Genomic DNA, 20,774 nt, shown 5'->3' with positions numbered 1-20,774 from the left:
AAAAGAGGTCATTTGGACGAAAACATAACAAGTCTAAAATCGCGAAAAAGAGGTCATTTGGCCGAAATCATCTAACAAGTGAAAATCAGGAAAAGTAAGTCTTTGTGCCGAAATGTCAAGTAAAAATCGCGAAAAGTAAGTCTTTTGGCCGAAAATGGAGACCAAGTTCAAATCTCACAAAGTAGGCTATTAAACCAAAAAGGGATATGATGTAAAAATTGCACGAAGTCTCCTTTTTCTCCAAATCGCGCAATATCGGCTTTTCAGCCAAAAATGAAAGAAAGCCTAAAATAACGCACTTCGTATCAAAGCCCGAAGTTTGAGGGGCGTTCTAATAGATTTGTGCGAGTTCATTCAGGGTGTTTAATGTTTTGTGTTCCCCCTTGATCTACATAAGAGATTAAACTTCCCGATCGCACCATATTTTACCCAAATGAGCATATAAGTTGCATTGTGAAGCTTTAGGAGTCCAATTCGCAGTATATAGTTTCAGTCCGCGCCATGTCCTCATTTGGCCCGAAAAAGATCAAAACATGAGAGAATCGCAAAAGGAAGTTTTAGCCGGAAATCCTCAGGTTTGTAAAGTCGCGTGAGAAGAGGAAATGGCATCCTAGGCCGAAAAGGAGGTAAATTCAAAATCGCCATTATACCCTTTTTTCTGCCGATGATCTTCAAACACTTCCATTTTCTCTCTAAAGGCCAAGTTTGCACTTCCCCTTTGATAGGCCGAATTATTTATCCATTTTGCTGGATCAAGGGTGGTAGAAGGGCATTTCACTTTTGATTTCCACCGACATTTGCAGTTTATAAACCTCTTCATTTTACTACCAGGTCAGTTAAATTTGCCCTTTAATTGGTTAAATGATCATGTTTCTGTTACCTACAGTTAAAATGCAAATCAAAACCAAGTAAATTTTAAAAGTTCAACCCCGTGAAACATCAATGATTTGTCAAATTCGGCCTCTAGCTGAAAATTTGAGACTTACGCAAATTTTGGGGTTTTGGTCTAAATTGCAAAAAACCTAAATTCTTTTTGGTCTAAACTCAAAACACTCAAAGTAAGTAGGTCTGAAAAACAGAAAACGTTTGTGATTTTCAATCATCAGCAACAAATGGAATGATAAAATTTTAAACTTGCTCAAAATCAACAACAACTAACTGTCAAAACCGGACCTCCAGCCGAAAATGTAAACTTAGAGAAATATTAGAAATTTTGAGTCTAAATTGCAAACATTGAGTCATCTTTTCAAAGCACGTCTTCGGAGCATTCAAACGCTCAATCAAAACTAAAAACTTAAAACGCTGAATCATGCAATCCAAAACGTTTGTAACTTTTCGCCATCAACAATCAGGAACAACATTTCGAAAATCTGCTCCAAGAACAACAATTAACCAAATCAAATGATTTTCAACTCCAAATTGCATTCAATTCCCAGACGATTAGATTTTAAAAATTATTCAAGTGTCGCGTTTTAGCAATGTTTTCAAATTTCAATTACCTCGTTGATCGTCAATTTTAGTACTAATGCCGTCTTTTGGCCTTGCTAACCCACTTTTTCCCTCAAGGTTGCGTTGTAATTCGTGTTCGGTTGTGCAGGAGAAATGCCTAAATCAACGACAGTCTTCAAAGGCACCTGGCGCAACCGGAGTATCACGAACTTCCAAAGCTGACATTCCCCGCAAGTTCGAGAAAATGAAATACCAGTACCAAGGAGGAGTCGTCAAGGAGTCAAAGGTCCAGAGTGTATGGGACAACATAGGAGATATGGACCTAGGACGTATTGATATTTAGGATTTCAGGAATAGGGTGTACTCTCCTAACGCCTATGGCAAGCCCAGATGGATGTTGGAGAGTGGCATTGCTCAGGCAACTGGTTTCCCACCGGCTGTGCAAAATTATGAAGTAGTGGTTGAAATCGCTAAGCACTATCAGTTGGAAACCAGATTAGTGGTACTTTACACCTGAGGCCATCGGGGAAGCATTTGATATCCTGTTTCCTGATAATCCCACTGCCATGACCATTGATGAGGTTCAAATTGCTTATGACAAAAATCCAGTTCCATGTAAAACATCGATAAATAAGAATGGTTCCAGAAGAGAAGACCACCAAGTACTAGGATCAGTAAGAAGACCCCTTAGAAGCGATTTCCACAATGAGTATGGTGATATGGTTACCTTACTCAGCTGGGTCATGGGACTTCCTCAATCCAATCTCTTTGAGGAATGGATGTTCTGCAGGTCTTTGTTGGGAAGTCTAAGTTCAACTGGGCTCAAATCATCAGCGACAATATTCATACATAGCTGGTTGAGCTTGAAGAGAAAAAGTATTTTGCCACGACCTCTTATTTGGTCTACCTGTTTGCTCGACATCAACCATTGCTAGGATTAATCAAGAGAGGTGATATTGGGAACGAGCCGAATCAGGTGAAAGTTTACGACTGTTAACCCTAATTGCATTACTATGACATAGCCCAAAGAGAAAAGTGTGGTTTATAACTAGGTAAGATGGGTTCGGATTGCCTAAAGGCAACATCCGAACCCATATAGGATTGGGTCCTATCTTAAGGGGGTAACGTGCCCCAAGTCAAGTCCGGCCCCATTCCTCCATGCCACACTAAATGCACCACGCCTCAATAAAGTAAATTGGCGCCAAAAAGGATTAAGGCCGACTTGAGGTATATGGGTTAAAGACTCATATAAATAGAGTTAAATTGCAAACACAATTCAATCACTTTATCTCTCATGCAATCAACGAACTAGCTCTGCAACTAAAGGTATGAAATATAGAAGAGGATTGTGCGAACTTGTCCAAGAGGATATAAGGCATTTTGGTGTAGACTTGGTGTATTTAGAAGGGCAGATCTGATATACTAAAAGGGATCAAATCTGGAGAATCAAGCTAAGTATTGTATTTGTGCAAGTAAGATTGAATACATAATCTGACTTGTGGGTCTTTAGTGCTGGGTTTTTCCTCCTTGGAGGTTTTTTTTAGGGTATTTGTGTTTGTCTCTTGCTCTCTTGTTTCATTCTTGGATTTACTTGATTATGGTTTACTAAATGCTAACAAATAATTAAATGTTACAAATCTGATTACTGAACTAGGGCACAAATTTAACAAAAAGAACAATGTTGCATACACGGTTGGTCAATATGAGCGGGTCAATGACGCTTTTACAATGTGCCTGGTCAGATTGATGCAAGGGGGATTGCACATAAGGCTGTCAAAGTAGGCCACCACCCTGATTCGGAAATACGGTGCATGGTTCATCTAGTTCCCCAGATTCACCTACATCAGAATAGGAGGCTTTGAGGGAACGCCGTATCGGCTTCTGTGTTACCCATCGGATATATGAGTCCTCATGGTGGTAGCAAGGCAGGCACATCCTGTAGGCAACTTACTCAGGGATAAAAAGCAGTTAGGATTCACCTTCTCTATGATCCTGGGTAACTTTGATGTACACTTCAAGAATTCGGTGCAAGCTGAAGAGTCATTTGCTGAGTTAGCATCTTATTGCTTACATGAGCATTTCTCCAGAAAATGCTTTGACCATGATGGATTGGCAAAGAAGGCCTACGACAAGCATTACAAGGCCAAGGCATCAATTGAGGATTATTGGAGCAAGTGCTCGGATGACTTTGATGTCCGTCGGTGGGAATATTTAAGGTTGAGTGTTCAACAAATGCGCCTTTATGAGTACCGCCAGGTTCCAAATCAAGTAACAGACTATGGAAATTGCTTGCAGGTCCAGGAATTTGAAGTAGTCAAGGACCTCCTGCCAGCCATTGATTGGACTCAGGACCCTATTACAGATTTTGAAGCGGACATGGAAGGTCCAAGAAGGTACACAGATAACTGGCTATCCCAACAAATAGAGAGGCTAACCCATGAAGGAACCCAATTCACATACAATTTGATGAGTAGTCTCGATTCCCAGTCTTCAGAGGATGAAGGAACCTCAAGCGCGCCAAAAGAAGAGGTTGAGAAACTTGAAAAGAAAAGCAAGAGCCAATAGGGGGACTTAGACGTCAAAAAGGACAAGGAGAGAAAAGATCCCAATTAGGAGAGCGGAGGTTACTTCCTCATCCAAGGATCCCAGTTCAAAAGATGATGTGGTTTAACTTGATCACATGCCCACTCCACCTTCACAAAATGATCCTAATGCATCGGAGGCAAATAATCCTCAAATACAAAGTGAGTAAGAATCGGAGGCAAGGATCATTGGTTTGGATGGACTTGAGAATCAGGTCGAAGAGGGAGAGATTGCACCTGATCAAGGGATTGGTAAACAAGAGCTCACACAAGAGAGCAGGCATGCATTGTAGCAGGGATGCGGCAACAAGGAAGACACCACAGTTGAGGGAGAAAGGGAAGAAGATAGAACCCAAGAGCCCAACAGAACTGAAGAACAACCACTACTGGAGGATACCCAACAGTTGCTCAGTGAAGTGGAAGAGAACTCAACCGTGAGTAAAGGATTAGATACTGCACCCGTTCCTCCTCCTGTGTTCGACCAGTTGCAAATAGGCAGTGGATCAGCTAAGGCATCCAAAGAACAGAGTGGGAATCTAGCAATCACATCTGGGCAAACCATTCCTTATGACTGGTTGATAGCTCGGGCACAACGGAAAGTGGCTGTCAAGCCACCAATTGACTTGGAGAATATCTTCTCTTGGATAGGAGCAATAAAAGCTAAAGGAAAGAAAAAGCCAAAGACTTACTCCAGGATTACTAAAGATGAGCAAAGGAATCGTACGATTCATATTGCTACCCCACCAGCAGACAAACCAACAGATTAGGTTGCCTTGGCTGACTATAACGTCACGACCATCCCAATAGGGCGAGCAACCAAAGAGCCGGAGAGGGAAGAATTCAAAGATTCCATGCAGAATATGCTCAGACAGCTGGACAAAATGATTGCTGAGAGAGATATGTATCGAGCTCGTGCTGAGCAAGCTGAGGGGCACATAGATCACCTGTTGAGACCATTGTAGCATACCGCTGAATCCCATGTTCCCCCATTGGCACTAGCACGAAAGGCTACAACTGAATTTGAAGGAGTGCGTGACACTGCCAAGGTAGTCAGGGAATGGATTCGGGGCATTAAGGTAAAAGGAAAGAAGATTATTAATGATGTGTTTGAATTAACAATCAAAATACAAGCAGTGTGGATAAAGATGCTGGAGGTACAAAGGGAGTACGCCAAAATTCAGGAAACGGTTGGCTTAGCTCAACCACTCATGAGGGCTCTTTTCTGGACTCACACTCAGATTCCGGCATTGCATTCTATCCTGGATCCCTATGATGTCAATACTTTCAAAGGGTGGTATTGGATTTTCAGTATGAAGATGGACATTGCAGACATCGTTAGGAAAATTCGGGAGGAATGCGAGGACTCTTCTAATATCGAAAATAGTGGTGAAAATATCCATAAGGCATTGGTCATTGGCTGGACGAATACCATGGAGGATGCTGATGTAGTGTCACGATGGAATGCTAGGTTGAAGCCCGAGAAAACTGCATACTCTGTGGATGACATAGAGTGCATCAACAAGCTGCACACAGACATTATGTTTCGAAGATCAACAATTAGATTGGCGTGAGCGGCTAAGGATAGTGGACACTCATCTTGAGGGCACGCATTTCAAAATGCGCTATCCTCCTTTTCCCTCTGATGAGGAATTGTTCCTTGTTTGTATAAAGTTTGAGGAATATGTTCGGGAAGAACGTGCAGCACATCGGGACATTTGGAAAGGTTATTTGCGAGAGGAAGTTGAATTTTTGGAAAAAAAATCGACCTCGGGGAAAGAAAAAGTGCTTTCTTGAAAATATCTGTTTCTTTCGAATTCTAAATGCACTTTTTCATCATAAAGTTTCTTTCCAACTACCAAAGTCATTGTAAATTTTTGAGCTCCGTGCAAGTGCACTTTTGGAGCAACTTTATGTTTGGTAGTTGGTAGTTATTAGTTAGTTGTTGGTTGGTGGTGATATTTTGTTATCCATTAATCGGTATAGGCAGCCATATTTTATAGGATGAATCTGGGCCATTTGTAAAGTCAAATCCTGGCCATTCATCCATTTTTGAGAATCTATATAAGGGATAGTCCCTTCCTTCTTTTTAGTAAGAAATCTTGGATTGTTGCAGAAACTCTGCAGAAATATATTCAGACTTAATGAAGATTAAAGCTGTTATTGTTTCATGTGAGTGCATGGTCTATTTCTTCACTCTTTGAATTTATGTTATGCTTTTTGTTTTACAAAATAATATGTGCAAGTTCATATCTGATAGAACTCTTAGTTCATACCATTAAGGATTGGCTGATTGCTAGTTCTTCTGCATGGTTAGTCTGAACTCACTAGTATGCTTAGTTCAGTTATTAAACATGGAATGTATGAATGTCTTAAATTCAGCGTTTATGTTTAAAAGCATGAAAATCTGTTTCGCCTTTGGAGATTGCATCAATTTTATCTAGTTGGGTGAATTGTTGGCGAAATAAAATTTGATAATAGCAAGGTTTTTGTCTATCATCTTGAGTGTGTTATTTTTAGGTAGAAGTAATTAGCAGCCTCCTTCCCCTTTTACCTCTTTTTTTTCTTTTTAAAAAAAAGAAGTAAAGTATCCATGGCAGCATCAAACATACTGCAGAATTAGATGAATCAATTCATAGTCTAGGGGAAATCTCATCTGAGACCTTTCGAGCCAAATCCATCCACAAACATCAGTCCCCTTTGTGTTTCCAGCAAAACACATCAAACTGTTGAGGCTATCCTGTAGTCAAGACCTGACAACCAAAACATTGAGGTCACGCCCACATGATCAAACCAAAGAGCATTAGGGATTTCCTTATTTCAAGAGAGGATACGATACTCAACAATCTATTCTGCGATGATCCGAGAGAGTTGTAGCGATACAACTTTCGACACGCCAACACGGGGTTTTCCTGATTTATTGTCAATTTTTTTCCAATCTTTTCAAAAAATCTTATACTTTTGGTGTACCAATTTTTCCCCAAACAATTTTTGCTGCTATGGTTTAATGTATGAAATGGTTTTCACTAGACTAGGTATTGCACAAGTAGTGAGAGTTTTAAGCAAGTTTATGTCTAATCTTGATAGAGCATTAGAATCATGCTAAAAGGGTATTTAGATATTTGCAAGATACATTTGATTAATGTTTGGAATATTCTGGGACCAAGAGTTTGGTTAAGACACTGGGCATATAGGGATTTGTTGATGTAGATTGAGTAGGTGACTTAGATAGTTAAAGGTACACTAGTGGGTATATGTGTACTTTGTTTGGAGGAGCAGTGAGTTGGATGAGTAAAGGGTAGGCTACAATTGCTTTATCCACCACCACAACAAAGTATATGGCTGCTATCCATGTCTCTAAGGAGGCATTTTGGTTACAGAGGTTATGTATAGGTATTGATTGTGATAGCTAGAGTGCAATATGTTTAGCCAAGAACCCCATCTATCATGCAAACACTAAGAATGTGGATGTACAAATTCATTTTGTTTGTGAATTGATAGCAAATGGACAAATTGAGGTGAAAATGATCGACATTTAGGAGAATGTTGTAGATGCACTTACTAGTGAGTACAAGGAAATCTACATGGTGCAGGGATGCCATGGGCCTTGTTCCTAGTACTTACTTGATTTGTGTTTTTGTTTTCTTACGAGTGTATTTACAATGTAAAATGTCAAGTGGGAGAATGTTGGGATTAAGATGCCATCAACCTTGTAAATCTCATGTAATTTAATTACTTCGAATATTGTAGAATCGAGCATGCTCATTCTAGCTTAAAATAGCGGCCTGATTAATTTACTAATTAATTTAGTGGGAGGCCCTTTATTCGCACCCATCCTGTTTATCGGGCTGTTGAATTGCCCTATGGGCATAGTCGTCATGTGTCCATAGGGGTGTATGTAATCGTCTGTTGAACTTAACCTTTCTCTCCCCACAAAGGAAAAATGAAGGGCCGGCATAACTCTAGTTGCGGGGGTAGGATTTGAACCTCCAGTCTTCAAGTCATGAGCCTAACGAGTTGACCAATTACTCTACCCCATTGCTAATATAGTCGTTAGTTTCGGAGCTCGAGATTCTATACATAACATGCTTGAGAATGCTTGTTGTTTATATTCATTTCGCTAATTACATTGCATTGCACAAAGCATACTTCATAATTCATAAATAATAACTAGATTATTACATTTGACAAAATTTCAATTACAATATAGTTTGTACAAAGTCAACCTATAAACTAAGTAGAAAGTTCCAAAAAGTCAAACATAGCCAATGACTCTTGCTATTGCAAATAGAGCTATGCTAGAGGGTTGCAGGTCTTGATAATGAAACTCCCAGTTCAAAGCCTCTCCTAAGTCATTCAATCCCATGACAATGCAAGTTGGCCTAGGATCTCAAAATCCCTAGACTCAAGAAAGTCATTAAAAAGATGATTTTCCTTTGCCGAGTACATATCATAAATTACAAAATGGAAAGCAAATGGTTCATATTTGTGATTTAGCAGGACTTGCAATTTCTAGAACAATGTCAAAGATAACTATAGCAAGAATGTGAAAGGGAAATTATATGACAAAAAAAGTAACTGCAAATTTCAACTTAATAGGTTTTGAATCAAATTGCTCAAGATAGAATTGTTGAAATGTGGTTTACGCATTTTGTATATATTATATTGTCATCAATTTCCTTTAGAGAGGAAGATTTATTCTTCCTTTATACCTATCGATGGTGCCCCTTCACCAAGGGTCACTACTCTTCCAAGTTGGTCTCCAATAATTATATTATTAATAATAATATAATAATTATTATATTATTTTTTTTTTGATCGGTAATAGGCCGAAGCCGATAGGATGTACATACCCTACCCCCTATGGGATTTGAACTTGTGACCTCTCTTTCAAGATCACAAGTTCTCCACCACTAGGCCAACTCAGGATGTACAATAATTATTATATTATTATATAATATAATGATTATACAATATATTTATAATATAATTATATTATCATATAAAAATATAATTATATTATCTCATAATAATAATATAATAATTATATAATATATTATAATATAATTATATTATCTCTCAATAATAATATTATCACAATAAATATAATATAATTATATTATCGCAATATTATCACAACTTTTATGTTTTCTATGTCGGCCTGAAGGAATTAGACCATAGCATCAACACTCCCTCTTAGTCGATTAGGTTGATTAGGCCACTTACGTATTTGTCTTTCTCAGGCTGAAAGTGATGACCGGTGCTGTCAATCTTCAACACTCCCTCTCAACTAGGGAGGATACTTCCAGCAGCACAAGGCATATCACCTCATTGAGATGACCAACACAATGAATATACTCATGAGCAAGCAAGAAGCTTATCACCTCATCGTGATGATTGACCACAACGGCTACATACATATGTGGAAAGGAAATATATCACCTCATGTTATATCAACCATTATGGCTTATCCACAGATATCACTTCACGTGATATCCACCATTATGGCTTATCCACGGATATCACCTCACGTGATATCCACCATAGAGATCTCCTCAAGTAATATCCACCATTATGGCTTATACATAGATATCACTTAACATGATATCCACCATTATGGCATATCCATAGATATCACCTCATGAGATATCAATCATTATGGCTTATCCACAGATATCACTTCACGTGATATCCACCATTATGGTTTATCCACGGATATCACCTCACGTGATATCCACCATAGAGTTCTCCTCAAGTAATATCCACCATTATGGCTTATCCATAGATATCACTTCACATGATATCCACCATTATGGCATATCCATAGATATCACCTCATGAGATATCAATCATTATGGCATATCCATAGATATCACTTCACGTGATATCCACCATAATCTTATATACAACCATTATTGTGAGATCGTCACCTTACAATAATGGTGATATGTACAAGTGTTCATCATTGTGAGATCATCACCTCACAATGATATTCACCATGGCTCATCAGAGGGTGAACGAACAAGTACAAGAAAAATCATCACGGATTCTCTCACGTGATGTTGTCATGGCGTCACACACATTACATTCACCATGAAACATACCAGAGGGTGGAGATAAGGGCTTTCACCTCAAGTTTCTCTCAAGGAGAAATATGTTAACAAGAGTTTACACATTAAACATCTTTTCTCAATTAAAAGAATAGCATACCTTTCCACCATGTCTCTAACAGTGATATTTGATCTCCACATGCTTGACCTTTCATGAAATACAAGGTTGGAGTTTGCATCATTCTTGGTGTATTCCAAGCTCACCAAGTATTCATCTATCCAGGAATATCATGACTTAGGAGTCAGCATAAAGGCCATGGGACTCCATCCCATGAATCATAGTCCTTTGATTGATCACTAGAGAAACCATCTTGACATGGTCCACTCCCTTTGGACTAATATGACCAATATCCTCAGATATCAATCAAACCACATCCTCTTAGCTGCACCCTCTGTCATGGAAGCATCACCTGCTCACATGGTCCCAATCATGGAAGATATCTTTCTTTAGGAGACTCTCATCATCTGGTATGATCCTCATACGACTGGAAGTGCTAGATCCAAAACCACCATGGATCTACTGTCATAAGATCGAGCCCTAGGCAGGAATATGTCCATCCTGAGATTTAGAACAAAATCTCCTTGCATTATGCTCCCTCTCATTGGAAGAGCCTTCTTGTCTCAACTTGCTTTGTAACCCTAGATGCTATCATCACCTACACAAATGCCTCTAAAAAAATCTAAGAATCTCACTAAAGTCCTCTACATATTCCTCCTGAATTTCAATCTCTTCATCACAAATAGAACTTCAAATTTCTATAACCAACATCTGCAATGGAAGCTTGAGGCATAGTCTTGGTTGGACATTTCATTGCATAGTGACCATATTTGTCACATCTAAAGCATTGAATTTCTGAAATATCCTTCCTTCTTTTGAATGTAGGAGCACCATTGGATTCCTTATCTTTCTTCCTTGAAGGTACAAATCGCAATCTGTAAAGACTCTTCCTCTTCGAGAGATGTCTCAACTTAGTCTTTAAGGACAACAGGGCAGGCCCCTCTCTCTCCAAATGAAGACAATCATCCCTTCAATATTCCAAATTATTAAGGAACTCCATTGTGATGAACTGGTAGGTTTAGGGGGCCCTCAAGCATATCACAATGTTCTTGACTCAAAAAAACACACTTGTACAATGGTATAATGCGGTGCAGAGAGAGCGTCTTGGTTTAAGTCAATGTCTTGCTCTTTTTGGCCTTGTAGTTCGAATTAATCAGCGATACCATTTCATGCTACAAGCACCTTCCAGACCCTTATAAGGGTAATCGGCCTCGTTGTCAATACGACCATTCTCCAAATTGAAATGCAACATCCATTAATCCACCATTGCACCCATGGTTGGTTGAAGTATCACAGTCTACAAGCTCTTGTTCAGACAAAGATATAAACTTCCCAGTCACAATCTGATTAACTCCTTCAATGGCTGCAATCGTGGAGAAAGCCCAACAGTTTATACTCTTGGGGTGGCATCGTGGCACAAAATCTGATGATGTCTGATTCAATGAGTTCCAACTCCCTTGTGTATATTGCATGATGACAATGGTTACATTCTAAGAGACATGTCTCATTTTCATTAGGTCTCTCTATAATTAGATCGCACCTCCTCATAACATAAACAGATTGATTTAATATGCAAATCGTAACTTTTCATGCTCACGGACTACTTGTTAAGTCTTAACTAACTGCCACCATTAATTACTCCAAATGCACATGTTATCTTTGTCTTAGTCGATATCCTTTGCTAAGGTATTTTTGGTTCCTTGCTCCATACAAAAAGACTCATCCGAATAATGATCTATTGGAATTGGGTTACATCATACTCCAATAATTATGAAGAACAATATAATTGGCGATGGTATTACAGATGTGGCTCCACGCTATGATCAATAGTCATTGGATGATAGTGCTAAATGCTTCAGACTTCGATGACTGGACTTTCCCTGTCGAAGACAACGCAAAGTCTATCGTACCTCCATATACCGCAAATATTGTTTCAATCCCCAACTTACAACGTTAGCGTGATAATATGAATTCCACGGCCCAATGTATGATCTTAATTCTCACGGATCATGATCTCTTACGGACCCATCATTGGTTTGTATCGAATGCTCAAGCAATGGTGCTTAAAGAGTCTACCCTGCTCATTGCTAGATTTTGCGTTGAATATAAGTTGATGCATAATTTCTCTACGTAGCACTTCACACAACACTGTAAGTGTCTTCCACACAGTCAGAAGGCTTCTTCACTTAGACTGAGGCTTCTTCACTCGGACTGGAAGTGAAAATGTCTTCCATGCTTCCTCCATGCAGGCCATGTGTATTCCCAATATTGCATTGCTGCTCTGATACCATGTTGAAATGTGGTATTCGCATTCTGTATATATTATTCTGTCATCAATTTCCATTAGAGAGGAAGATTTATTCTTCCTTTATACCTATCGATGGTGCCCCTTCACCAAGGGTCACCACTCTTCCAAGTTGGTCTCTAATAACTATATTATTAATAATAATATAATAATTATTATATTATCATATAATATAATAATTATACAATATATTTATAATATAATTATATTATCTCTCAATAATAATATTATCACAATAAATATAATATAATTATATTATCACAATATAATATAATTATATTATCACAACCTTTATGTTGTCTATGTCAGCCTGAAGGAATCCGACCATAGCATCAACACTCCCTCTTAGTCTATGAGGCGGATTAGGCCACTTACATATTTGTCTTTCTCAGGCTGGAAGTGATGACCGATGCTGCCAATCTTCAACAAGAATAATAGGAAATGCTTTTAAAACAAAATCTTACATCTCAAAATATCATAAATGATATTGAAATGTTCTCATTGATAATTATTCTAGCAGATTTGTAAAATAGTAAAGGGAGTGCTAAATATTTTTCCAGTAGATAATAAAGACCTAGTAGTACAAAAGAAGAGAGCAACTATTTGAGCCACATTTTTAGATATTATTATTCAAGCAAATTTTCCTTGATTTTGTGTATAAGTGGATGATGGAGCTAAAAACATTGATGGACTTTGAGTTGAGAATGTGAGAGATTATAGGTACAAGTTTCAATGGAAAATCAAAGCACGAGTGACATTCCCTTTCAGTGGGATAGTTGCTTCTGAAATCTAGTTGGAACATTAAAGAGAAAATGAGGCCCACTTTGGGAGGGATAATGATAAGCCCACAAGACTAGGGCATGACTTCTCTCAAGGCTTGTATTAGTTTGCTTGATGCCTATTTAACATGCATGGAATGCTATGCTATGTATGTCTAAAGCATTCATGTATAAAACACTATTGTACTCCTCGTAAGCCTTCTAAACCTCCATGCATATGATGAGCCTAAATTGAATGTAGTTCCCTAAGTGCAAGACATGCATTTAAGTAGCGAGTTTCACTAATTAACAAAGCAAATCCTGCAGAACATATAGGAAATTTAAATATAACCAAACAGTCCATTATGAGATATAATATTGCTACAGTTCATTTTTTTCAGCACTACAAGCTGATTTTTATCTTTTTGATAGGAACCATTTTGCTTTTGGTTCCACAATGCCTATATACTATTATATATATACTTCTTCCCACTTGATTATTCAATTGTCACTACCCTACCGGCTTGTAATTAAAACATGATGGCCAGTGTCAAATTGAAGCTCCAAATTATCACACATTGTTAGCATCTGAAAAGGAAAAAAATAGTCAAAGATGTTAACAAAAAATAGGTAGAAGCCTTACTTAGTATTTACGATATTGTCTACCATTTCCTTCTAAATTGTGTCATTGAATTTATATACATGGAAAGCCTTATTATGAGTCTAAGGAAGATGACAAGAGTTTGGAATACTGAGAAAAAAGCAGCACATCTCTTAACCATTTCATGTTAATGTCCTTAACCTCAAACGTAGAAGCATACCAAAGAATGTGTTTCTATTTAATGTCCTTAACATCTATTAGAATATACGTCCATTCAAGGTCACCTACCTACGATTTGTCTCAGCAACCTAATGAAATCTGGCGAATCTTTCACATTGAACCATGACTCGGTAGCCAATGCTGCTAAGAATTCCACGATGGGTTGGTGAACAATAAATCAGTATTTTTTGGGGAAAAAATCATTTCGGCAAAGGATTTTTAAAAAATCGCAATTTTTGGGATTTTTTGAGGATTTAATTCTTGTCCATGTAATAGTAAATATGTGAAGTTGGAAAATCTAGGCGTCCACCTTGAGAATATGCTATTTTCGATGTTATGAAAACTGTCATAAGTTGTAAGAGCATCTATGACAGCTATGACACCTATAATGGGATTCTATGACAACTAGGACAACATACTATTCATTTTTGTTCTCCTAGGTGCCCATGCATGAAAGATGCTTAATGACAGCTGTAAGAGTATCTGTAAGAGGCTATTATGGATTTGCATTTGATGATTCCAAGATGGAGGCATTGGATTTTGACCAATTTGGGTGCCATTTCTCATGATTGCTCATTTTCTATAAATTTGGTGCTTGAAAGTGAAGTTTGCATAAGTTGATGCATATAGGTGCTGCCGAATTACCGAAGAGGAGATTGATGTTGAGTTTTTGTATTCTCATTTTGTAGATAATAGTTAATACAAGTTTGTTCCTCTCGTTTTGCATAGAGTTTTTGACCTAAAGGGCTTCTCCATGTAAACATTGTGTTATGTGTTTGGTCTTTTATTCCTTGGTTTCCTTTTGGTCGCTGATTTACTTTCTCCATTCGGTTAACACTGTTAAATCAGATTTGCAATTGAGACTTGAGTTTCCATTATATGGTTGTTTACCTTTTGATTTCTAACATGGGAAAATCATGTAGTGGAAGCATCAAAAAGTGTATAAAATTAGATTTTTAGTGTAGGCATGAAGTGAGGATGATTACATTGCAATTAGCATATAGAATGTAGACAGAAGCTGATAGCTGTAATACACATTAACTTTCAACCTATTTATTTGTTGGTTTTGGTAGCAATTTGCATTGATTCAGCAGATGGGCAATTTTTAATCAATGTTTAAGAATAGCATATTAGAATATCAAGTCAATTATAGGTCAACAAAATCCCAATTTTAAATGGCTTTCACCTCCTTTATAAATTCTGGAGGCTATGTAGCTCACTTATATTTCCCTATCCATATACTTGAAGGAGCAATGATAGTTTGTAATATTTCCCTTCAATTTTTTTTTGATTTTCAATGAGAATTACAAAGCAAACACCATAACTCGTTAAGGTTAGAGAAATAATCCAAACAACTGAAAGGGGACCCTTCCACCTTTTGTTCACCGAGAGCCCGATCTGGGAGGGTGAGAGCATACGGTGTTTCGGGGATCGTTAGCACCATAAACCAAACTAAAATTACAATGCACGGGCGGCAAGCCAGCCTCTTCTGCTTATCCAGCAGGATAGAAACTAAACTTCTTGGTGGTAAACCAGCCAAGGCAAACAACAAGAAACTAAAACTCAATCACTCTACCGCGTATTTCAGCTGGAGGACAATACATAAAGCTATCACTCTATCCCATATTTTAGCGGGAAGACAATACATAAAACTTATCACTCGACCACTTATTCAGTGGGAGGATTGAGTTACAAATACCAGAAAATAGGCGGCAAGCCTGCCTCTTCCACTTGTTTAGCGGGTATGCTTAGAGTCCAAAATTGGTTGATAGTACTACTATTCAACCTTACAAAATATAGGAAAGATAGAATAGAAGAGAATGCTGATCACAGAAGATATTATCACCAAATTAGCTCAACACCAACTTCCTAAAATCTGATATAAATAACAGCAGGTTGGAAATGCATAACCAACAACACTAAATCATACTAAAACGCTCATATCTCACTCAAAACTCACCCAAATCATCCCAAATCACACCCAAACCAACACTATGCATTAGGCGATCAAGTATGAACAGAGAGAACATCAACATGAGCTCCAACTAACATCATGCTTCCCAATGCACACCCCAGAAAGTACTCCCTGGTAGAAAGGTACGATTTGCAATTAAAAATTGAATACTCAAAACCAAGGGCTAAAAAATTACAAATCTCTTCGTCAATAGCATAGGAAAGTAGAGAGCCGATACCTAGAATGATAGGTCGCACAGGTAGGGAGGTAGGATCGAAACTTTGCTTCGGCCACACAGAAACCAACAACACTGAAAATTACAGCAGCAAACCAGCTCTCTCAAATCCACACACGCAATCCACAAGAACATCACAAATCCACACATAAGAGCCTCAGCTAGGAGTGATGTCTCACACTCGAAACGGCAATTGAAAAGTCTAGGAGGTTTTCACCCTCGAAGAAGTTTGGAATCAATCCGACAACATAACATTAAATTTTCTCTGGATAACCAAATGAGGAGCCAAACACCTGTATATATAGATTTTCAAGTCTGAAATTCAAATTCAACTCCCACCAAATCCACCTCTCCAATTTGCATTTCATTTCCAATGGTGGACCCAAGTATGGCGTCCCCCTCTAAGTCAAACCCAGGGCTAGTAAAGGAGACCACGATTTTTGTCATAAAATATACTTTGTCGCATAAAATAAAGTCTCTTTAATCATTTTGGCATTCCCCTCCTTGGCACAAATAATTCGCCTAACAGACTTAGGATAACCCATATTATACACAATTCCCAATATCATTAATCAGTAATAAAAATAATTAAATATTCAACCTTAGGAAGGAAATAATATTTAATTGAATAATTTATAACTCCAAAATTTATTATCAACAAAATCCAGGATGAAGCTGAGCAATGAAGACCACTGAACTGCGTTGGATCATGACCATATCCAAGACTGCCAAAAATAGAAATGTCCAAGCTACCACTTACTAAAAATAGTAAGTCATGAAATACTGCTCCGAAAATCATGATCTTTGCACCCAAAGAAAGAGCTTGGAAAGTTCAATAAAACTGTACCATCTCGACAACCAAACCCTAACTTACTAAAAATAGTAAGTTCACATTTCACCAAAGAGTCAACTGCATGTAATGCCACACTGGAGTCCATGGAAAACCTAGAAGGAAACCACAAGCAGGACTGAAGAATTCCCTCTTGACTAACCTTGACAAGCTCAAGCAAAACTCCACAGAAGATGGAAACCCTAATTCTCCTTTCCACATAGCCTATAGGTCTCGGGAATAGGCTAATGGACCACCGCATGCATCATCACTAAGAAGGGGACATTGCATAGTTCTAGCATCGCAACCCATACAAATAAATCTCAACTTAACAGTTGGACAATGACCTTGTGATACATGGGGCATAGGGAGCGTCGTGGCTCTTTTTGGGTTCTCTAGGTATCCTGTCAAGCCTTACTTGGGTGGGCGTTTTTGGCATAATTAATCACCTTGGGTTTCTTGTAAAGATTATTATTACTTTGCTTGTACATTCTAGATACTAAATCTTTGGTCAGAAGGATTTTGATTTTTTATTAACTTTGGTCCTTATTTTTTGTATATTCTTTTGAGGACTCTAACTTTGCCCCAACTGACTTATGATTGATTGAAAGCTTTATGTAAAAATACCTACTGTGATGCTATTTTACATTCCTCATGTTAACTATTGGTAAATTTAAGTCAATATTACCTCAAGGATTAATAGTGGTGATGGGTCAATTAGAGCAAATTCATTCTGAAATTTTTAATTGCATGTTTTCAAGCACGTGACTGTAACTTACCTTCTCAATGTTCAATGGTTCATCAATGATGCAGTGTGGCAAAAGTTAGAAGAACAGAACAATGATTTTTTTACAGCTTATTATGCCAGACTCAAGTTAAAGAATCAGATCATTTTGTTCAATCATCTTCTAGAACAACAGTATCAGTTTATGAAGATGCAGATGCCTCCGAAATTTCCTTTGGCACCCATTCATAATGGTATGCATCCTCTTGCTTCAGGCAGATTTTTTATTTTCTGTAATTACCCATCTTTTTCAGTTATTATTTTATTTGATTTCATGAATTGTCCTCATCCAGTGTAAAACTATTTGGTTGTAGCACACCATCTTCCAATGGGTTACCCAGTATTGCCACAACCATCACTTATAGCAACCGGCCATCCACACATGGTTCCTATGACTTGTGGAACATCTGGTATTCCAGTAGTGAATGGAGCTTCTTTTCAGGAAAACTTTATCTCTTCTCAAGGGAGCCCTGGAACAGAGTAAAATGAACTACCTGATTATAATTTAGTATTGCAACTTGAGCCTATCATTTAAAATTTTGAGCTGTAATTTACATAGCACCTGATTTTGTATTAAAAAATGGCATGGATGGAATGGCTATAAATATAACAAATATTATTATTGATGCAGTAATTTGACAGATATTTCAATGGAAGTCCCTCCTGTTGTGCAGTCTCCTTGTACTGCCATATCAACTATGAATGATATGTCATTGAGCCCAACTTCAGTAATGTCAAGCAGCCCTTTCCCATTCAATCCAACGGATATGTCTGGTATGGGTATGTCCATGGATGGAAACCTTTCCTCTGGTGATGCTCCGGGTCCAAGTGGCATTGGTGCATTAAACATGGTCACAGATGGGGAAAATGGTGGTGTAAGGGACTCCCTTAAGTCACTATGTCAGCTTCCTCGTAATTTCAGTCTCTCAGACCTCACTGCAGATTTAACACATGGAGGTATGTCTAAGTTTTTAAGAATCTTAGATCAAATCTTTTAATAATTGGCAATACTTTTAAATCTTTCCTTTTCTGCTCCAATAGTTTTGCAAGAGTATTGTGACTGATTTATTAGCTGGATTTTTTTCGATTAAATGTAGATCTTGGTCCCCTTGGAAGTTATTCTGGTTCACCCTTTTTAACACCAGAGACAGAAGCTTTCTTTAGGTCCCCAGACAAGGATGAATTAGGTAATTCTTCTTGGTTCTCAAGCAGTGGTGGAGAGAGTTTTATTGTTCTCACATCACTCTCTCTAACAAAGAACATTAGTATTTGTAGATTATCATGAAGTTTTTAAAATAGGCAGTTCTCACAGAACTTGCAATGCTAAATCTGATTTCATCTGTCGTTGCAGATGAGGAAAAAATGTTAGAATCGATCATTGAACCTTACTCTGACGAAGGAAATGAAGGATGATTTTGAGAATTATTCTTTTGTTTCTGAAAGGATTTCTTCCTTCGAAAAAATCATGATTAGTGAGGCATTCACGTTTATTATTGCATTAGACATGTGAGCGCCCAGATAATTTAATTTAAGTCTCCATATATTCAGTGGTGGTGGCAGCTACTTTGATAGCTAGGAATGAGTTATTTGTACATAAATTGCGGCCTCTCCATATGCAGGATAATTTATGGTACCATCGTATCTTGGCTGTGTCAAGATGGCTCAGCTGACAATTTTGACCCAATTAATCTTGTGTAGATTCTACCAGACGTGTCTCAGTAAATGTCAAGATTTGATATTAAATGATTTCTTGGGCAAATTGCATACCAGTAACGTTGTGCTTATATTGTTTGTTGTATGCTTTTGTTTCTTCAATGTTATTCAACATAGTCCTCAGTAGGTCATTTCCAATTGCTATTGAAACTATAAATAAGTTTTGCTGTCACATCTGAATTAGGAGGATGATTTTCTGCAGCTCATTTAGCATGCTCATGGAGATTTTTTTACTTCTTTTTGGCCCCAAGAAAAGTTAAATGGGTTTGTAACTCCAACAAAGTCAATATTTTCCATGGATGAATGAATGAATGTTTTTAATAATGTCCATGAGGCCAAACAGCCTACGGCACTCACGGATAGCCAGCAAGCACACAAAATCCACAAAGAAAAGCTCGGCAACACCCTGCCTACTTAATTTCTTCCTAAAATAAGTTACTCAAGGTGCTCATGTTTAGTATCTTAATCAAAGTGAACATTCCATGATGTAATGCCATTCCATCTCCACCACTTTTTGAGTGCAATAACATCTTCTATCTCCCATTATTCTTTAGGTATCATCCATCTTCTGGTTTGATATTTGAGTTGATGCGAACTAGTTCTTATTTGAGCCATTAACATTTTTCGCTTTCCATTTTATTTCTGCGTTTAAGTAGTTCTTTTGAATTTGGTCATCTGTCGGACTGAAATGTTTGACATAGTATACTCTTGTCCTCCCAAGTTGTCTGTTCACATGCTTTCTTTGAATTTTCCTTGCACATACTTTTTAATTTCCCCTTTGTTATTTGGGCACTTTTTATGCTAATATTCCAATTGTTTATCCACTTGTTGTTTTGTTTAATCCTCGTGCTCTTCCTTCTATCTAATTTCTCTTCTGTTGCCAGCTTGGGGCAATGATGCAGCAACATGTTCTCTAATATTCTTAAATAACTTAGCAACTGTATCATAGTTGATGCCTCAATTGAAAAGGCCTTGGACTCAACCAAGACGATCTCATAAGAAACATAAGGTTTTATCTCGAGGCTGTGATTAAATGTTTCCGTAAACTCTCTATTTGTCTCCACTTTCATGCTAATGCATTTCTATTCCAGGCTTCACACCCATATGGTACCACTGGGACCACTAGCAGCCCAAAAAAGTTTTCTTAGTTTTCCAATCCCATAATTCAACTCTTTTGCAT

The 20,774-nt window shown here is 37.8% G+C and overlaps 1 protein-coding gene across 6 annotated transcripts in view; it reads left to right on the top strand.

Annotated features, from left to right (window-relative positions):
- Window positions 1-19,627, top strand: part of LOC131047043 (uncharacterized) — a 67,553-nt gene extending 47,926 nt beyond the window's left edge. For all 6 annotated transcript variants that reach the window (XM_057980844.2, XM_057980843.1, XM_057980842.1 and 3 more), the window contains 5 exons: window positions 17,911-18,075; window positions 18,196-18,361; window positions 18,513-18,838; window positions 18,979-19,068; window positions 19,233-19,627. In XM_057980844.2, the coding sequence (XP_057836827.1) occupies window positions 17,911-18,075; window positions 18,196-18,361; window positions 18,513-18,838; window positions 18,979-19,068; window positions 19,233-19,294 (809 nt within the window). In that variant the 3' untranslated portion in view covers window positions 19,295-19,627. The remainder of the gene's footprint in view (window positions 1-17,910; window positions 18,076-18,195; window positions 18,362-18,512; window positions 18,839-18,978; window positions 19,069-19,232) is intronic.
- Window positions 19,628-20,774: the final 1,147 nt, after the last annotated feature.

This window comes from Cryptomeria japonica, chromosome 7, assembly GCF_030272615.1.
Source record: "Cryptomeria japonica chromosome 7, Sugi_1.0, whole genome shotgun sequence".
Classification (NCBI taxonomy): Eukaryota; Viridiplantae; Streptophyta; class Pinopsida; order Cupressales; family Cupressaceae; genus Cryptomeria; species Cryptomeria japonica.
The sequence above is the reverse complement of the archived record's forward strand: the minus strand, read 5'-3'. Positions and strand labels throughout refer to the sequence as shown.